Raw genomic sequence first — 22,694 nt, forward strand, 5'->3', positions numbered from 1 at the left:
ATCTACGCCAGCAGAGGATATCATATGCAAAAATTGCTTTTTCTATTGCCTTTCCAACTTTATTGTTTCAAAGTGGGAATTGTTGATTTATCATCCTATCATCTCCCTGACGACTGAAAAATAGATTAAACCAAAAGATATTGAAACGCTGTTGCAGGAGGTGTATAGATTACACATTTAAATGAAAATTGGCATGCCAATCAGTGTGCGCAGTTGTATTGCTAACCTATAATCTTTCTATATAGTAAATAATTAACTTTCAATGTCGTTAGCCTTTAGACGCGATAAAATACAGCTACCAAAGCTGATAATGATATTACATAAATATTGCTTTTGTGAAGTGTTATGTAATTGGTGTTGAGGTATGATTAGTGCATATTGACGCAAGATCCCTTACCATTATCAGCACAAAACCATCAATCAATCTCGACATTGTGTCGATCACCATCTCACTTGTTACCAAAATGTCATTACTACCTTCTAAACACAGCTACGACAATCACCTCTACAACACAACGTAAGATATACAATTCACTTTGTAAGGATGATAAACTTGTGGCTGTTACTCGTATTTTCTCATAATTTATATATATATATATATATATATATATATATATGATCTCCAACATTCGAACACTCAAGTGGTCATATTATTTATATCCTACAATGAACTACAGTACGTTTGGTTCACCTGCCATCATTGAAAGACGTTGAAAACACTTCTCAAATTCTATGCGATGTTTTCTATAAGTATTTCATTTTGTTCACTTTTTTCTTTCAAAATCATGATTATTATTTGAATAATCATTGATTTAGTCATATGCAAATTTTATTCACATGCTTTTAGCGTAGACATCGATTAAGTCTAGTTTTAGCTGTCATCTACTTCGGCTTCTAATTCTCTTTTAGTCAAACTCCAGCAAAGCTTAATTCAGCTCAATCAAAAAGCATGGGTAAGCAATGCATTGTAAGCTACCCTGTAATTTGCTAAAAAATTTATCTGCGCGCATTGAAATCATTGCCCCTCCGATGCCTTTTTTTTCATTCAGATTTATTTTGTTTATATGAAACATAATTACTTTTACCTTCTCTTAAATAGCTTTTAAATGGCTTCAAATTTAAACGTAAAAAAAAAATCAAGAGAAATGTAGGTCCAGCTTTACATAGTTTTCATTCTATCCTTATAATACGAAGTTGCACACAATAAATTAAATATATATTTCTTTATTGCCCACAAGGGGCTAAACATAGAGGGGACAAACAAGGACAGACAAAGGGATTAAGTCGATTATATCGACCCAGTGCGAAACTGGTACTTTATTTATCGACCCCGAGAGGATGAAAGGCAAAGTCGACCCAGGCAGAATTTGAACTCAGAACGTAACGACAGACGAAATACCGCCAAGCATTTCGTCCGGCGCGCTAACGTTTCTGCCAGCTCGCCGCCTAATAAATTAAATATAATTTACTTCCATAAACTACCAATTCTTTCAGATTTTCATATAAGCATTTGAGTAAATATGCTACTTCAGTATCATCCAGAACCACTCATTATTATTACTGTTGATTAGTTCCATGTCATCCAGTTGTACTTTTCCTGCCTTTTTATATATTAAAACATACACTGACCAATATATCCATTATGGACATTATGGACTAATATATCCATTCTGGACATTATGGACCAATATATCCATTATGGAGATTATGGAGAGACTCCCTATAACTGTTGATTAAAGATGTGTAAGCTTTTCAAGTAGGAATATTCGTTCTGCATCATTTGAGCTGTGTAACGGACAAATATACTTGTCAGCAAACCACATCTAGCAGTATGTAAGCATAACGAGAAGCACAGTGGAGAAATGTATTTTAATAACTTCAAACTAAGGTTTGGAGAAATGTTTAATATGGTATGTTGTGTGAGATAGACAAAGCAGATTTAACGAGTGTACTGGGTCGACCTGATAAAGTGAGTATGCAGATAGCTAAATCAGTCAAGGAGAGGCCACTGTATTAGTTGAGGTGCCAGAGAAGAAAAACAATGTGTTTGTGAGAAACGTTTGATGCAAATTCATGAATGTACATTTGTAAACTGGTTGAATAGTGTTCATTTAGGTGCAGGCGTAAATATTTGTGTATGTAGCAATGTAACAAATGCCACTTGAGCGTTATAGAGTGTCAAAGACCGATTACCCCTGATATATCTAGATTTGAAGAGGAAGCGTACTGTTTGTGAAATACTTCTGGAAAAAGTATTTATGTTCGGCTACTAAAAGCAATAATCAGCGTCTGTAAAACTTAGCCAACGTAGCGATTTTCATGGTTTTTAATTGTTCTTCACAGCTAAAGAGAGTAAAGCGTACAAAATAGCTTGTTCTCCTCTATGGTTGTTTTTTTTTTTTCAAAATATCTGCACATAGCTGTAGCACAATGTGGTAAGACATGTCTTCGTTGAGTGTGTTGGATAACTGTGTGTTGGAAATTAAGTATTTCAGAATAGTATCATCAACGCAGGAATTCGTGTTGTCAGATTTGACAATAACAAAGTCATTAATACACTAAAGGAAGAGTATAGGAAAAAAACAGTACTTTGGCGGAACACCAGACATTACTGAGTGTAGTTTATTGAGAACGTCTTCAGCACACTCTGAAACTGTGCATTCTGACAAGGAACTTCTAACCAATGGGATTGAAACTTCCGACTAAGAGAAGAGTAGAGGCTATAAGAAGCTAACCTCGTCAGATGTATAGGCAATGCTTACACTGATGTCAATACAACAACATTTTTTCCGAACTTCTCAATGCTAAAAGACCATCGGGGTGTGACAGAAGAACAGTCTCTCAGTGGGTCTGATGATAGGTTAATAATTGACAGAATCAGAGAAGTACACTTTCTAATAATAGGCCACATTTTGATGTGTGAGATGGATCGCTGCAGAAATAGAAAAAGGCTGGAAATTTTTGCTTGGGTAGAAGCAATCTTACGGGATCAGAGTTTGTGCAATGGAAGCGATACTTTTGAGAGGAGTTTGTTGAGAGGTGAAGTGTGAATATAGCGACAGGACTAATAGAATAGAGAAAGTGAGTTGGAAGATTTATTTGTTCGCAGAATCGAGTTGGAAACGAAGAGGGCAGCAAATGGGAAGGCTTTCGAAATATTGCTACAAATGCAGCCATCTTATTTGAGAAAATGTGGGTGGCAGCATTCAATAAGCCACTAGACGACATTTTAACAAATACAGAGAAGCCAACTACTGTTTGAATGGAAGGAAACGATGCAAAATGCTTTATGTGCAAAGTTTTCGTCTGCATTTACTCAAAACTCCTCTTGATACTCTCACTCCTTCTACAGAAGTTGATTTATTTCCCAATGCACCATCTGTACCCGTTATTGTCTCACCTGCTTGTATCCCCACCCAATAATAGAATTCCTGATTTATAACCAACAGAAAATTTAGTGCTAAAAGTGTTCTGAGTCGCGAAAATACTTATCCCATATATAAAGTTTTTTCATTTTCTCTTGATTTATGTTTATAGAGACACTTTATCCTAATCGATACCACTTGTGTTTCTTTTTTTCACGTCGCATTGCATTTTCTGGGTTCTGTAGGGACATAACATTATCTTTTACTTTGTTATGTATTTCAGTCATTAGACTGCGGCCATATGGGGGTACAGCCTTGAAGGATCGAATAAATTGCCCCAGTACTTATTTTAAAACGTTTGGTACTTCTGTTAGGCTGTGTTGGCTAACTAGTAAATTACGGTGACGTAAATAAACCAGTACCGGTTAGCAATCAACAGGGAAAAGGAACATACACACATAGATACATATACATACACACAGATAGATTTCTTTATTGGCCTCGCAGGGCTGAACACAGAAAGATAGATAGATGGATAGATAGAAAGATAAATAGATAGATAGATAGATAGATAGATAGATAGATAGATAGATAGATAGATAGATAGATAGATATACACATACAGACAGGCAGACAGACAGCTAGATAGATAGATAGATAGATAGATAGATAGATAGATAGATAGATAGATAGATAGATAGACACATACATGCAGACAGACAGATAGATAGATAGATAGATAGATAGATAGATAGATAGATAGATAGATAGATAGATAGATAGATAGATATATAGTTTGATAGATATACACGCCAGGCTTCTTTTAGTGCCCACCTACAAAATCCATTCACAAGGTTTTGGTCGATCCGGGCTTACAGTATAAGCCAGGGTGCCTTGCAGCGGGACTGAACCTGAAACCATGAAGTTGGGAAAAGAACTTCTTACTACACAACCAAACTTTCCTACATTATACAGCGTCTATTAGTACAACCACAAAATTATTGACGCCAACATCAAAGAGTTACATAAACTGAGATGGAAATATAATCATAAAACTAAAACGACATATTTAAAACCAAAAATTCTTATTTATCCGGTCTTCAGTTTACTAACATTTGACTTTTTATTTGGTTTCCAACTTTGTTACAAAAAGGCATAAAAAATCTGCTATATAAAAATGACGTTTTATGTATGCTGCTTTACATAGGTAGTGAGGACGATAGGTTTCTAAACGTTGACATGTAAAATCATCAAAAAAGTATCTCATCCGTTACATAAGTACTTCATCTGTAGGTTAGTGTTACTTTTTGTGTCATGTATTCTCGTTCTCTTTCTCTGTTTCTTTGTTTAAGTGTGCGTGTGTCTCTCCCTTTCTTTCTCTCTATCCTAAGAAACACATACACATACATACACACACACGCACGTATGTATGTTATGTATTTATACTACTCTAACTGCATTTCAAATCATTATTATATTATACACCTTAAACATTTATAAACGAAAGTTTGTGAATATCACTATTTTGGGTTGTCACAGGGGCAACACCGAGAGAAATGACTGGTATGTTAATAAGTTTTCATGGAAGCATAAATCCCGGAATAGAACCTCTTTTACGTGGTTCTCTCAATAGGAATTCAACGTATATTTCTCCAGATGCTAAATTATATGCACATGCTTCCGAAATGTCGGCACCAAATTCAAAATTTATGTCACATAGAGGGACCTTATGTAAATGAGATAAAACAGAGTGTATGTATGTGTTCTTACACCACATCAGGTACAGGTGTGGCTGTGTGGTAAGAAGCTTGTTTCCCAACAACATTTGTTACTGGGTTCAGTCCAACTGCGTGACACCTTGGGCAAGTATCTTCTACTGTAGCCTCGAAAACTGAAAGAAGCCTGTTTACATAAAATATGTATCCATGTTGTACCGTTAATCCCTACACATTTTTCTCTCTCTCCATTTTCCTTTTCGTGTTCTCTCCGCTTCCGCCCCCCCCCCTCTATATCCTTTCTGTCGAAGACGTTTACATTCTTCCAAATTGTTAAATTAATACACCTGCTTTTTTGTCCTTTGCCTGTCTTCGAAAGTTTCCTGTAAATCTGAAATACATACATACATACATGCACACACACATATATATATATATATATTCTTAGGATGATCACAGTGTAGCCCGTACTATCCGTGGGCATCGAGTAGATCATCTTCACGGATTCATTTTTTCAAGCGATATAACACTAATAGATATTTACCAGAGTCGTGTTTATCCCTTTTGAGCAGTGCGAAGGTTAACTGAGTTATGTGGGTATTTCTGTGTGTATTTGGTGGGGAGGAGAGGAAGGTGATAGAAAGAGAGGAAGGAATGGTAGTTATATAGGAAGGAGGTGTGGACTTATTTCGCTATTCAGTCCGCAGACTTCAAGGATGGGTCGTATATTCCTTTGTTCGATCTCATTTAAGGTATGACTATCTTCAATAACGGAGATGTACTCGCATAGCAAGTAATTTGATCTGAGATCGTGTGCTGAAACGAAAACAATTGCAGCGTGGAAGGTGTTTATAAGCCATTTAAGAAACACACAAAAGCCGTTCGATTCACTTCAACATTTAAGTTTAATTTGTCAAAATATTTTCGTCGCTAAAATCCGCGACCTGTTCACTGACAAAGTCCGTGCTGCATCTCACGTGCAGCACGGACTTTGTCAGTGAACAGGTCGCGGATTTTAGCGACGAAAATATTTTGACAAATTAAACTTAAATGTTGAAGTGAATCGAACGGCTTTTGTGTGTTTCTTAAATGGCTTATAAACACCTTCCACGCTGCAATTGTTATCTTCAATGAATTCTGAAGTAAACATGTCAGCCAGTATAGCCACCACAACCATCAGTTGCAGGAGTTCATTACCTGAATTGATAAATGGTACTTTCTTAGGGTGACCTTTTAATTGTTTCTGGTACAATGTTATGGTATATATTAGCATCCTAAATATCGATTGGTTTGTCTATTTGCTTTTATTCCTTCCTTGTTTCATAAAATGTTAAGAGCAGTTGTTGCTATTCTCTTTCAAAATGTTTTTTTTTCAAATTCCGAAAACGATGTTTTGCTTTTATGTTCGCATCATATGATCCCCTCTCAGTGTCTCTTTATCACGTTTTCCCTGGATGTCTGATGATTCCCAGAGTTTCTTCTAAGCATAAGTTGCATACCCATGATGTTCCGTTGTACGGCGCAGCGTTTTATATATATATATATATATATATATATATATATATATATATATATATAACAGACCAGTGAGTCGTATGCTTCACTCCATTCTGTTTGAACCTCCAGATGAGGTTCGATAATGATGTGGAGTGTCAGCCGATGCCGACGGATACTACGGACTACACTGTAATCTTAACAGGAATACGGACTGTGATTTTAAGAGACATGGGATTTGTGGAAACGTGCGTAGTGAGGCATTAAATGTTTAAAAAATCTATCCAAGGATTATTGTTCTTATTAATATTTTTATCCTACATTATATTGATAGAGCTCGATGCAACACCAAAAAACTAGTTCACCAGTCAGCATCATTAGACTGTGGCCGGCATATGCAATAGGAGCTTTATTTGCATTTTCAAAACGTTTCCTGTAAACAAATTTATAATATATATATATATATATATATACTGTTGAGTCTGGGGAGAGTGATTTTCTTTTTGTGCCTTATAATGTAACACACTCACCGGTAAAAATTCCACTTATTTCTTATTTTAATTTTCCTAAAATTTTCGTAGCGTCTTGCAACCTTTTCAATAGTCTGGACTCTTGAAAAGGTTGCAAGACTATTGAAAAGACTACTAAAAATGTTGCAAGACGCAACGACAATTTTAGGAAAATTGTTGGTGTGTTTATGTCCCCGTAACTTCGTGGTTCATCAAAAGACACCGATAAAATAAGTAGCAGGCATGCAAAAATAAGTACTGGAGACGAATCATTTGACGCAGTAACTCTTCAAGGCGGTGCTACAGCATGGCAGCAGTCTAATGACTGAAACGAGTAAAAGATTTTTTTAAAAACGCATTAAAAATTGTTTTCTTATGTATGCACGTCTATTATCAATTTACTGTTTTCTAATTCCAGAATATGCTCGCTGCCAGACATGTTTTAATCGTCATAGAGACCACACTGAGAACTGCTTTAGCAAAATTACCAAAAAGACAGTGAATATATTTACAAAACTTAAATATCCATCTGACGCAGTGTTCTGTAGGTAAGAATTCTTGATTTATTTTCTGTCTGAACAGTTTACTAGAGTTAAGGAAGTATGAAAGTCAAAATAAGAAAATAAACCAAAATATTGCCCCACATACAAACCTCAACAAAAGCTTTTTTTAGACTTTGATATCTAGGCAATGTTTTTTTTTTAACGATAGGTACAATATTTCCTTTTTATATGAGTGAGAAAATTAAATTTTCACACACATATACATACATATGTGTTTGTGTGTGTGTGTGAGTGTGTATATATATATACACACACACATAGACATATATGGATATATATATATATATATATATATATATATATATATATACACATAGACATATATGTATATATATATACACACGAGGGATTGCTGCAAAGTTTCTGGCTATAAGGGTTATTGGGAAAGGCATGGCTGGAGGCCCAACTTTCCGAGTTCTTTTACAGGGCTTAGAAAAGCTAAAGGACCGCTTGCAACAAGTGTGTGAATCTGAAAGAGGAATATATTGAAGGAACTTTCAGTATCCCCTGCATATGTGTGCAGATATAAATGACTTGATCTAGGAAGCACACAAACACGGACACGTAAGCACATGAATATGCAGAATACATACATACAGATGCACACACATACATACATATATACATATGCATACACACATATATATACATACACACGCATATATAATACATACATACATAAATACATACACACATACATACACGCATACATACAGGCATGCATAGACTCACACACACTGGCCCGCACATATGCGCACAGACAAGCAAAAAGGAATGCAGTGTAAATAACGGGCAGAGTCAAGACTATTGAAAACATTGCAAGGCGCAACGAAACTTTTAGGAAAATAAAAATACGAGACAAGTGAAAATTTTACTTGTGACTGTGTTAAATTATAAGACACAAAAAGAAAATTACTCTCCCCGGACACAATAGGAAACCCACGTTTCTCTAAAATTCCTTCACCAAATGAAATTCGTATTATTGAATTGTATTTTGTTAAAATCTTGATTGAATAATACGACAGGCCTATTGCTCTAAAGCTAAATAATTACAAATGCTATAATGGGATTGTTACATTGTTTTTTTTTTGTTTTGGTTTGGTTTTTCAGTTGTTTTTTTTAATGTATTCTAACAGAGTTGCCCTACATTCTCATTATTGTTGACATTCACTTCATGAAAAAAGTGGCCTATGGAATAAATAAATATATGGCTAAAAGTATAACTTCAGGGGTCGATTTGATCCGCTATACCCTCCAATGAATGAATGAATCAAGTAAAAGAATAAAGGAATATAGTATGTGTCGTGTACTCACTGGATTACACGTAGATATACTTATTATTTCATGATATTTATTATCCTTCAATCTAAACATGGATTAGTTATTTGCGAGATTGTGTTTTGCCAAGATCTTGATTGAACAACATGACACACCTAATGTTCTAAAGTTAAATATTTAAGAATATTATAATGGAATAATATATTACCGTTTTCTTTAATGTATTCTAACAGAGTTGTCTTACTGTCTCATTATTGACTATGCAACTAACTAACATTTAAACTTGATTACATTTACTGCGCTATGACATTAAACCACCGAAAATGTGGTGAAATGCACAACTTTCATGATATGTGTCATTACCATAACTATATAGAAGTCACATAATGGTAAATTTGATGCCATGAACACGACTCAGTGGGGTAGTTTTACATTTCAGCTGCAGTAAATGATGCCAATCTAATTTGAAACTTATGCAGCCAAAAGTAATCCTTTCACACGTTCATTTCATGAATGCATGATTTTACTGCTTCCCCACAGCTCTCTCTTTCTCTCTCTCTCTCTCTCTCTCCTCTCTCTCTCTCCCTCCCTCTCTCTCTCTCCTCTCTCTCTCTCTCACTATTATATATTTGTCTCTAACACCTTTATTGTTAATATTTTAAATTCTCAATCCTGTACTACTTTCTTCTGATTTATAGATCATTGTATACTAGTAAAAAAAAACCTTCCTCTGTTCTTCTGGTTTCAGCAATGTGAAACGCGTCCATAACTGTATAGAAAACACTATTACAGATAAATGTGGCAAAGATGCCGGAAAGCTGGTTGAGTATTTGCTCACTCCTATGATAATGAAAAGTGCACAGTGTGTTCTAAAAGACCCAGTAACGGTAAGTAGAAGAAAATCAATCATATTAGTTTATATCAATAAACATACATACATACATACAAATATGTGTGTGTGTGTGCGTGCATGTGTGTGTGTGCGTGCGTGCGTGCGTGTGTGTGTGTGTGTTTGTGTGTGTGTGTGTGTGTGTGCATGTGTGATGGGCTCCCCCGACGCATAACTCACTGAAATTGACTGGATTATACATTGTTTCTTCACTTGTCTTGCCATTTAAAGACAAAAATTATCGCTGTCAATTTGAATGGTACAATTGGTCTTCGCTCATTTCAATGGCATGCAGTTTTACACTCGGCCATCTGCAGTTGTCTATCTGTGCCTTTGTTTAGGCTCAGAGTTCCGGCTACTTCCGGCTAGCGGGACACAAGATATTGAAGTACTTGAGCCCCAGAATGTTGTATGCCAATGAGCCGAGTTTGTAGAACTTACTGCCATCGTAAAGAAGAGAATTTATTTGCTATGACTCACACTACAGCAAGAGGCATATTTGGCTTCTGAACCTGCGTAGACGTATTTAGAGCAAATATGTAAATTTACGTTCCACATCTCTCTGAACACGGTTCAATTAACAGTTTTTAGTGCTCTGCTATTAAAGTTATCCAAATTTTTTTCAATTATTTCATTTCAGAAGTAAATAATCAGACAATCTCATTATTATCACTTCTCATGTGCAATATTCAACTAAAACATGAAAATCACAAGTGCTAGGTCTCACTATCATAACTATCGTGGTAACCATGTAATTGTAAAAGGGATAAGTCTGTTTCCTAAATGAAGCGAAAACGTGTTTTAGTTTTGGGTAGTTTCGTGACCTTTGCATGATACAGCTACATGCCGAGGTGATAGGAGTATGAAATGGGTAAATACTATATTTACTCTTTATTTTCTCCTCACCTCTTTCTCTTCCCCCACTCTCTCTCTCTCTCTCTCTCTCTCTCTTTCTTTCTCACACACACACACATACTGAGAACTCGTTTTGTTACTCTGAATTATCAAGGTACGTAACTCACCCAGGATCATCTGAAGTACCCTACAACTCAGATCGTGCGCTTGCGAATTAACATGTGGACCTATTTTCATTTTTACCTAATTCTTCAATTTGCAAAAAAAAAAAAAATCAAACTAATATTTACTACTCTGCAAGAAAATAGACAGAAGTTTTAGAGGTTGACATTTCTGTTCATAAAATATCAGGTGAAGTGTTTGTTGTGGAATTTTGAACTACATCACATAAGTTTCGAGGTTGATCACATGAGTATCTATCTGCATCAAGTTAGTTCATAAGTACACGATCTGAGATACCTGCAAGTACTGTAAACGTTTCCCAACATCCAAGGACTAAATTTCTGACAAAAGAAAAATGGTTTTCTTGTTTCCAATCCTGTTTGTTAGAGCAGTAAATAAAGTTCCTTGTAGTATTTCCTTCTGGTCATTTATATCTTGAGTTCAAAGTTTTGTTTCGATTTTCAATGTTTCAGAAAGTACCCCTTAAAAACCGTAGTCGAGATATTGAACTGTTATCTCTACCGAAATTTCTATCCTTGGTGCCAGTGAAAGAAAATCAATATCACATCAGTTGTGATTATGAATGAAGGAGTGTCATAAAGTGACTTTTGCCATTTCTTCCTCAGATTTATCAAAAGCAGAATCTTGTAATCAACTTCATTCTGATCTCTCACTCAATACACTGGAGTTGGAGCTGATAAATAACCTCAGCACACCTTATTTAACATTCTCTTTAACAAATTCTGCTCTGAATACAATAACCGGCAGTCTATATATTTCAGAAATAGCATACGTCGGTTTTTGTAACAAATTTTCTCTTCAGAAATCTTTGTTTCATCTCTGCTTTACCGTTGTTCCGTAACATTCGATTACGTGAAGTCCCTGCTTCTCGCAACTCAAAATAAGTTCATTATGTATATATTAATGTGCTAAGTCTTTCATCCACTCGCTTATGTTGAGATGGTAAACTCTACCGTTAATGAAAATAGAAAATTGGTTGACATGAAATATTTATCTGAATTTGCACTTCATGAATATTATATTTAAATCACACCGATACCAGCAGATGACAATCTTATAAAATACATCTAGTTGCTGTCATCTTAGCCAACATTTAGTTCTAATAATATTTTGTTTCTTTTCTATTGTGTTATTATTTATCTACAAAGAGTGATAAATATCAAATATAGAGGTTTCAAATTTGCCACAGATGTAAATGATATTTTTAACGCTGAGAGGATGCAAAAGAACTGAGACTGATTACTATTGGTCGGTTCAATGGACTAATAGACTTATATCTCCAGTTCTGTGAAAAATCAATCCCCGAGATAAACTATTACTAAATGTGACTACAAGTTTCTCGATATATTGCCTCAAAAGACAGCACTCGATAAAATCTGGCACTCTAATATTAGGATATAAAATAGAAGAAGCTATGAAATGTGAATTATTCAACCGTTAGTTGTATCTTCTTTCACTCTATTGCAGCTATTCAATAGAAAAGAAAGCAGACTCTCTACCGGAAATGATTAGATTTTTCGGGAGAGAAATATAAAAAATTTAATTTAATAATATCCAGTGTTCATTAATATCTCAAGTGAAAAAAAATGCACATAGGCGCAGGAGTGGCTGTGTGGTAAGTAGCTTGCTAACCAACCTAATGGTTCCGGGTTCAGTCCCACTGCATGGCATCTTGGGCAAGTGTCTTCTGCTGTAGCCCGGGCCGACCAATTTGGTAGACGGAAACTGAAAGAAGCCTGTCGTATATATGTACATATATATATATATGCATGTGTTGTGTGTGTTTGCGTGTCTGTCTTTGTCCCCTTAGTATTGCTTGACAACCGATGCTGGTGTGTTTACAACCGATAGAATAAGTACTGGGTTTACAAAGAATAAGTCCCGGCGTCGATGTGCTCGACTAAAGGCGGTGCTCCAGCATGGCCACAGTCAAATGACTGAAACAAGTAAAAAGAGTATACACACATACTCACATAATTCGATATATTCATATTTTACCAATATGACTACGGTGTTTGAAAAGTTTATAGTCACTAAGATTCATCAGTAAAGGAATGTTTAAGCGATGCAGATTGGTCTAGAGAGATTTACACAGAGAAAAAGAGTCGGTAAAGGAGAAGGGAATAAAGAGTTATGACACTATGGATGTAAACACACCACTAGGCCATAAATGACGTCACTGGAGCATAGGATACATGCGTTTCTGCGCTGTTAGTCTTCATCAGCTACGGATATTGAGCCGTCGTTCAAGGCCACTAGGAGTTGGTCACTCTTATATTAGAATCTTTTCTACTCTAGGCACAAGGCCCGACATTTTGAGGGGAGGGGGCCCAGTCGATTAGATCGACCTCTGTACACAACTGGTTCTTAATTTATCGACCCTGGAAGGATGAAAGGCAAAGTCGACCTCGGCGGAATTTGAACTCAGAACGTAGCGGCAGACGAAATACCTATTTCTTTACTACCCACAAGGGGCTAAACACAGAGGGGACAAACAAGGACAGACAAACGGATTAAGTCGATTATATCGACCCCAGTGTGTAACTGGTATTTATTTAATCGACCCCGAAAGGATGAAAGGCAAAGTGGACCTCGGCGGAGTTTGAATTCAGAACTTAGCAGCAGACGAAATACCGCTAAGCATTTCACCCGGCGTGCTAACGTTTCTGCCAGAATAACAAACGGTGCATTTCCTGATGTCCAAGATCTTTTATTAAGCTGGCATAAATTCATTAAAGGTGTACTTGTCTATAAGAAGAATTTTCATCTTTATAGGCAGCTTGTGCAATGTATTCTCTTTCCATTTCCGAGTGTTAAATATGGCTGTACATATTATGCGTGTATGTGTCTGTGTGTGTGTGTGTGTGTGTGTACGTACGTATGTAAAGTATAAAAATTGTTTTCACAAGAGAGATAATCATTTTTTAACCGGTTTTAGTTATTTTGAGCTAATCAAATAACAATGTTGGCTTTTACAATACGGCATAGATTTTCCTTTCCTTTCAGTCACATGTCTGTTTTCGTGTTTATTTCACACATCTTGCTGATGCCTTTGAATGGGGACCATGTCATTCCATAAGAAAGAACGCAACTGATGATTGAGGGGTTAACTTCTCTTATTCGTGTTCGTGATAACTAGTACGAAAGCATAAATTTCTTCGCAATTTTTGAGGATTTAGTCGGTGACATATGAAGTGTTTGGAGGATAATGCATTTAAATAGAGATATAGTTTGCAAGATCCGTCGTTTGTTGTTTGCACATTACATATAATTTTAGTCAGTAATTTACGAACTCCTGCATATGATATATATGCATATATCTACATCTGCATCCTTTCAAACAACTATACATATGGACATACGTTTGTGAATTTCAAAAATATTTTCAGTTATTAAAAACTAAGTTAAAATATGGCATTTCAACTTGTCTATAAAACTATTCAAAGTGAAGAAATATTTTAGGAGAAAAAAAACAAAATGGATGTTCAAGAATATATCCATAGATAGATAGATAGATAGATAGATAGATAGATAGATAGATAGATAGATAGATAGATAGATAGATAGATGGATGGATGGATGGATGGATGGATGGATGGATGGATGGATGGATGGATGGATGGACGGACGGACGGACAGATGGACGGACGGACGGACGGACGGGTGCACGGACGGATGGGTGGACAGACAGACAGAAATGTGTATCCTTAAGCAATGGCACTAAGTTATGTATATGTACGTCTACATTTATTTACACATTTCTCTGTGAATGTGGACTACAGTAATTTCTGGATGATTTCGTTTGTAGTGAATGTATTTATTTGTTCTTTTAGCTTATCATTTCTGATTTGTTAGAGCAAAAGTAATGGAAATGTACGCATAACTTTATAATTAACTCATATAGGTCGCTCAAATAGCACATGTTAGTAGATCAATTTTTCTTTTGTTCATAGTCGCAGACGTGGCTGTGAGGTAAGAAGCTTGCTTTCCAACCACATCGTTCCGGATTCTGACCTTATGCAAGTGTTTTCTTCAAATAGCCTCGTGCCGACCAAAGCCTTCTGAGTGGATTTGGTAGGCGGAAACTGAAAGGCGTTCGTCATGTACATGTGTGTGTGTGTCTGTATTTGCCCCCACCATCGCTTGACATTCGGTGTGTTTACGTCCCCGTAATTTTATGCTTCAGCAAAAGAAATAATAAGAATTTGGTTCGATTTGTTCGACTAAAATCCTACAAGGTGGTGCCCAGCATGGCTGCAGTCAAATGACTAAAACAAATGAAAGATAAAAGATAACTGTACTCAACGCAATTCCCTCCACAAGCAATTCATTGGCACCATCGTTGATCTCAAGTTAATCGACTTTGAAAGAATTCAGATGTACACTATAGTATCTACTTCTTCGTTGCCATTTTCATCTCACCTGTGTTATCAAATCATTGTCCACAAAGACTGTTTTTTGTTGGCTCGAACAGGTGGAGCAGATGAGAGACCATTGGCCAGTCCAATTTTCCGATTGCCTGATTGCATTTGGTTGCACATTCTGAAGGTGAATCTGCAGAATGGGGAGAGTCATTTAAGAAACATTTCCAATTCTCTAATAGACATTTATGGAAGCTGACGACATACGTTAATTTAGATTGTTTATATACTTGCACTCCAAGGTATGCCATGGTAAAATTTGCAGGCAACTTTTGTTCCCATCGTAATGTCAGATATTTGTAAATTCAATTTGCAAAAAATATTTTGTAGGATATTCATTCTACAAAATATACTCTCTACAAATTTAAGAAATACAACTACCACTCCATGCAAATAATGTAGCTTACCTCTTCATATGTGTGAATTAATCATCTTAAAAACTGTCTCGTGTACATACACACACGCAAACACACGCAGACATGCACACAAAACATATACACACACAAACACATGCATATACACATACAAATATCTATGTATCTATGTATGCGTGTGTATATATATATATATAATATATATATATATATATATATATGTACAAAACAATAAGAGAAAATCCACTATGTGGACGCTCTAATGCTAGCTATAGATCCGCAAAGGGAATCCACCACCAAGAAAATGTTCTCAAGAATTAATTCAACGCACCAAGAACGTAAGCGAGCAGAACAAATGAAAATTAACGAAAAAATAGATTAACTCTATACAATTGTTTCATCGTTAATAAATTATGCAATTTTACTTACATAAGTATTTTCGAATCGTCAGTAGAGTACATCAAAATATAATTTGTCGAACTGTACGGCAAAATCCACACGAGGTTGGACAGAGGCGAAATAGTACGGCCGATTATATTCATAGTTACATTCAAATGCCCTCGTTCTGGTGCGCTAAATCGCCGGATATAAATACTGCATAAGTAATTTACTGCCGGTTTGAGAACATATTAATTTATAATTAAAGTCAAAATAAGGGTGAAAAAATTGAATATTAATTAATAACATCAATTTTAACACCAAGTGGCCTGATTTTATATATATATATATATATATATAGGCGCAGGAGTGGCTGTGTGGTAAGTAGCTTGCTAACCAACCACATGGTTCCGGGTTCAGTCCCACTGCGTGGCATCTTGGGCAAGTGTCTTCTGCTATAGCCCCGGGCCGACCAATGCCTTGTGAGTGGATTTGGTAGACGGAAACTGAAAGAAGCCTGTCGTATATATGTGCATATATGTATATATATATGTATGTGTGTGTTTGTGTGTCTGTGTTTGTCCCCCTAGCATTGCTTGACAACCGATGCTGGTGTGTTTACGTCCCCGTCACTTAGCGGTTCGACAAAAGAGACCGATAGAATAAGTACTGGGCTTACAAAGAATAAGTCACGGGGTCGATTTGCTCGACTAAAGGCGGTGCTCCAGCATGGCCGCAGTCAAATGACTGAAACAAGTGAAAAAAATAAGAAAAAATATATATATATATATATATAAAATAATAATAATAATTATTATTATTATTATTATTATTATATTCTTTTATCTAGTCATAAGCACAGAGTGAAGTATGTACTGGGTTACACTTATATTAAATTTTATAAACCCGAGCAATGCTTCAGAGAACCCAAGTAAAACCCAAACTAAGCCACTCGCGTATAGCTAATTTTTGTCGACATTTCAATATTCACTATTATTTTGTTTTGAAAATGGAATATTGTTCATATCAGATTATAAAAAATGGATAAATTACTAGGTCTTACTTTCTTTAATATAAAAAAGCCATCTAAGGTGGTGAGCTGGCAGTCGTTAGTAGGCGGGGCGAAATGTTTAGCGGCATTTCCTTCGTCTTTATGTTCTTAGTTCAAATTCTACCGAGGTCGACTTTGCTTTTATCCCTTTCGGGATTGAGAAAATAAGTACCAGTTGAGCGCTGGGGTCGATGTATTCGACAAGCTTCTTTCCCCGAACTTGCTGGCATTTTGCCAAAATTTGAAACCAATATAATAATGTTATTAGATCAGGTAGGGAGTATATGTAGCACCGACAGAAATGTTCTAGATATAACAATCTACAAAAACAGAAAAGTACATACATCGCTCAGTGAAGTGCATAGTATATGTGGACATTTCAAATGTATTTCTCATCAGTAAAGTAAAATGAATGAAAGGCAGCAAAAGAGAAACAGCCAAAGATAATGGGGAGGTGAGAAAATCTGTGTACACAGACTTCGTTAGATCATTGAATTATAGAGAAAGACCTCATTAAACACAGACATACAGTTATTTAGCCTAAAACTAATACAAGATCAGAGGAGCAATCCATATTTATTTATCACCAAAAATGAAAAGAGGAAGGGGTGTTTAGAAGTAAATTTTTTCCTCTTTTCCATTTACGAGACTATGATTAAGGTAAATGGCACTTTAGACTGGAAAAGGTCTGGTAATCTCAGGAAATATTTTACTTGCTGCAGAGTTTTGTGTTCTCTTTATTTTTTAGTTTGTTTATTTTTATTTGTTTTTTGTTTGTTCTTGCTATAAAGGCTGTGTTAGGAATATAAATCCATAAGTGCTGCTATACGAATTAACTACTGAAAAGCAATTGAAGTGTTACAAAAGCAATGCCCTGAAATTTAATACCGTAAAAATATTCCTGTTAATGAAACAAAGAATATCATGAAAACCTAAATTGCTGCAACTTGTTTGTACAATTCACGTCATTATAAGCCAAAAACATGACACTCGTGGGAGGATTGTAAACTTTCTCTTGATCCAGTAATTTGCAATACGAAGAGAATTTCAGGAAATTGTGTGTAGTGGGTTTATAGAAAAGAATGCAAGAAATTATTATATGTGACAGAATAATAATGTCAACATTCACTTGAAAATTGCTAATAGATTTTAAAACACTAGATGCTTAGATATACTAAATATATTTGCAGGGGAAAAGACCTTCATCATAAAATTAGTTGTGTTTAGACATGCAATTATTATCTGTCATCCATTCACTCGTTGCCATGCGCATTTAATCACTAACACACATATAAATTAAGTCAAGTACATATGGGTAATTGAAAGCTATTCTGTAAACGCACTAGACCAGTAAATATACACCAGGGCCCACCACTTATTGCCACAGAAACGAAACCAGTGTTATTTGTCTTGGATAAAGGTTTCTCATAAAATGCTAAAAGTCCCGAAGAATCGTCGGAGTGGAACATGGTGAAATAACAGAATGAAAAAGTATCACTGTTTTGCCATTTTTTAACTTGGCGCAACTTCAGACGGCCATAACTTCTTAATTAATCAAGATAATCCAAAACAAAGAACAAGTAAAAGTGTTTTAAATGAGTTACCCCCCTATTTCCGTAAGTCCACAATAAAATTGTTTGACACAGGATAAAATATATAACTCCTAATCCCAAGTGCTTTCGTTGATATTGACATGATCAGGAGATAAGGAAGAAAGAAAGGAAAATACATAGTTAGACTCAAGTATATGCTGTAAAGTAAAAGCTGTAAAGTAAAAACTGACGGTCCACAATGTCCGTCAGTTCAACTACGTTTTCAGTCAGATTTAGCTGTTATCTACATCCTCAGCGCTGCCATAGTCATTGTTCTGACAAACACCTCTGCACCCAGAACAAGCAGGTGAACATGGAAGCCCAACCTGACTTGCAGGCACACCACACAACGACTGTGCTGTAGGATCACAGTCAGAGATAACTGAGAGTTTCCATCCCCAATCTTCAGCATTCGGTGTGTTTCCCTGCCACTCCTCGACTTGGTGGTAGACACGCAAGTTATGGTACTTCGTAACCGCTAATGTTGGTGGCAACATGTTAGGATGAACTGCCTTATTTCACGCGGTGACAAGGTATTGGAATCGGCGACATAACATTATCGAACGAGTCGCCTTCTCACCTGCCGTGATTATGTTGTCCTTTGTTGTCCTTTTACTCCTGAACACCTCTGCCTGATCCCGAAATGCCTCGTTGTCTTCAATGAGATTGAAACCTGCAGCCTTCCCGATCCCAAAAACCCTGGATGTGGTACCACATCCCAAGAAAGCATGTACAAAGAGAATATGCGTGTAAACCTGAACCCCCAAGCTTCTGCTTGATAGAATTAACACTCATGCTCCTACTTCTGCTCCTTTCATTGGTTCAGGTCGGAAGCTGATGTCATGTTTGTTTTCTCCTGCAAAGTGGATGAGAAGAACAAGTAGGTCTGTATCGTCTCCGACTAACACAGTTTCTCTGTCCTCAGAGATTCTCACTGCAGTTAGGACAATAAGAGTATCTGCATCTCCTCAGGCATGGAGGAGCTTTCTTTGGCCAGGGCATCTCCTAAAAGTTCTCTTGGTTTGAGAGGAATTCTATATTTTTTAACTGGAGCTTCGGAGACAGCTGGAATGTCACCTTCCTACCCTCACACTCCACTCAGCGCTGATGCGTGCTGTCTCTTGTTGAAGGTGCCGCCTTATAATCAAACACAATCACTGCCTCACCATAGTGTTTTGTAACATATCTGGTACAGTCCTGAAATATCTTGTATGTTTTACTAAGTTGCCATGGCATGCAATGGAGAAGAGCACCTCCATCAAGGACGTATGTGATATTTTTCCATGGTGCTGGGTTCTGTGGTACCTCAGACCAGATGGCGTCAGCTAGTTGTGGCTATACAGCTTTTAGGAGCTTTTCTTTCCCTTCGAACAAGGTAGGTGGGTAGTTGCAGAGTTCATAGGTGAGGGCATTCGGAAGATCATTTGCCTGTGATCCTGCAATAATGATTTGTTGAAACAGAAGATCAATCTGTACTTCATCACCTATCTTGACTGCCGACTTAGAGTCAAAAGTCACAGTTTGCGTTTTCTTTCTGAAACTGTACTTGACCACATGTTGTCCAACCATTTCATTAAGAATATCATATTGGATCCTTTTTGCATATTCCACATTAACCTCGGAACCAGCCGAGATTCCACTGACTATTTTGAGGAGGGATGAGTCTGCTTCGAATGGAGACCTCCAGTCAATGAAAGACAGCATTTTGCTACAGTTACTAATGTCCCTTGTTTGCCGAGCTTGTAATATGTCTTTATGATGTTCAGTTGTGTCGTATGTGATGGACGTCAACTGTTGCATTGTCATGTTTACTTCTGCACAGACTGGCATTAAAAGACATCAGACCAGTCTTTGAGTTTCCGCCAATCCCTTCCCTCTGATGATACCTCCACTCGTCTTCAGACTTCTTATTAGTACATTTTCGATCACCAGGTCTGGAGACAACCCTGCCCAGAAACGGTCACTCCTCTTGACTACATGTACTCACTGGTGAACTGTTGGTAGACATTGGGTTGTATGCCTTCCAGTTTTGTCATCTTCTGCAAATAGAGGTGCAATGACTTCGTGTTCAAGTTAAAACTAGAGGCAGCTATATACGGAAGCATAGCTTGCGACGTCTCCAAATAGAAGGACCAATCTTTCATTTGTTCTGATCACGTGCATGACCTCATGATGTCTATCAATTCCATGCATTACAGCCACAGACGTGTAGTACGCTAGCTCGATTCCAACATGTCCTTGTGTGTCCCAAGTTTCTGTTGTAGATCCTGCAGATACAAAGATGATTCTACACCACTGAGCGTAATTTCATAGAGGTTGTTCTCTCTTGTCTCCAATTCCAGTGGCACACTGTCCTTAAATAAAGACAACTTGATCCCTAACAGACTGCTCAAGAGTAGTGTGGGAAGGAAGGAATCCACAAGGAGATGACCTCGAATGACACAAGCAACTGCGTTTCCAGTGAGTGTATGAGTAACAGTGTCCTTAGCGAAGATCACTTCCAATATTTCGTGAAGGCCTCTTCCTCTCATCAAGTGCCCAATGCCACCCAGAAAGCTCAGTAGTGTGTAAAATCCCCCAAGTCTTAAAATAATCAGCTGTCGATCACTGTCCTCTCCAAAAGTGAGCACTGGTGTTGCTCCATAGTGCTCTGCAACGAAGTGTAAGGCTGAGTTGACACACATCATGTTACCCTGGTTCATATCAAATATTGGTAGGAACATGGTGGATGATTGTCCTGGGTGGTCTCCATTGTTTACCATTTGCATGTATCCCGACCATGTTGGTCTTGGTAACCGGTCTGACACGGACGTTTTCCACTGTCAGATCTTCATACTTGATATTAGCAAGTTTATCACCAAGTTCTATGAATTTCTTAATGCTGATGTGTCCTACTGCAGCGATCGCCTCTGCTGTCACAGAAATACGTTTTACCAGTCAGGTGCCATCACATTTAGATGTTACAACTGCTATAATACTCATTCGAGGGAATGTCCTAGAGCCGTCAAGAGTTCTAGAGTCATGATCCACGTTGTTGTCTGAACTCCGGAATGTCCAATCCCTGGTTGACAGCTGCACTGCGTTCCTAAGTTTGCAACGGTGAATAAGAACTACAGAATCTGTGGAAATTCAGTGTGTCAATCAGAATTCTTGAGGCAAGATGCGAATGCATTTGAACACCTAGACCTAATTGCAATGGTGGAGTCAGAACTTTGGGGCGGGAGTCTGCATTATCGCTTGCCCCAATGAGTTCACCTCCAACCGTTTTTCTTTTCCAACAAATACGGTGTTCAGTAATAAGCGTAGTGACTCTGGAAAATAGTTAGTAGCTTCTGAGATATCACTCATATAAAGACTTGTTGTACAACTGACTTAACAACACTTCTAATGAGGTTGACTGCAGTTTCTATCAGTATCGACTTCTCCGTTTACCCCTTACCCCTGGTAAAGGTATAGGGCTGCCTCAAATCTCTTGACAGACATTTCTATGTGGAAGATGTACCAGAAAAACATGGGTTAGAACACCAAAAATGTCTTGATAGCTTCATAAAAAGTGTTGCTGTGCCTGTCTGTACCTTGGTCGTCTAATCCTGAAATCTAAAAGTTCACCCCTGAAAAAATATTGTTCCACTCAAAAGATTTTATGGTACTTTTAGTATATCATGAAGGGTACCCTAGTCTTTTACTATTTTACTTGTTTCAATCATTTGACTGCGGCCATGCTGGAGCACCGACTTTAGTCGAGCAAATCGACCCAGGGACTGTAAGCCTAGTACTTATTCTATAGGTCTTTTTTGCCGAACCGCTAAGTTATGGGGACGTAAACACACCAGCATCGGTTGTCAAGCGTTGTTGGGGGGACAAACACAGACACACAAACACACACACACAAATACATATATATGTACATATATACGACGGGCTTCTTTCAGTTTCCATCTATCAAATCCACCCACAAGGCTTTGGTCGGCCCGAGGCTATAATAGAAGACACTTGCCCAAATTGCCACGTGGTGGGACTGAACCCG

At 37.1% G+C, this 22,694-nt stretch overlaps 1 protein-coding gene across 1 annotated transcript in view; it reads left to right on the forward strand.

The window, feature by feature from the left end:
* The window catches only part of LOC115213329, a 69,184-nt gene that overhangs the window by 42,402 nt on the left and 4,088 nt on the right, over positions 1 to 22,694 (forward strand). Inside the window, exons 5-6 of the mRNA XM_029782263.2 lie at positions 7,502 to 7,631; positions 9,673 to 9,811. Of these exons, the coding sequence (XP_029638123.1) occupies positions 7,502 to 7,631; positions 9,673 to 9,811 (269 nt within the window). The remainder of the gene's footprint in view (positions 1 to 7,501; positions 7,632 to 9,672; positions 9,812 to 22,694) is intronic.

This window comes from Octopus sinensis, linkage group LG6 (assembly GCF_006345805.1).
Source record: "Octopus sinensis linkage group LG6, ASM634580v1, whole genome shotgun sequence".
Classification (NCBI taxonomy): Eukaryota; Metazoa; Mollusca; class Cephalopoda; order Octopoda; family Octopodidae; genus Octopus; species Octopus sinensis.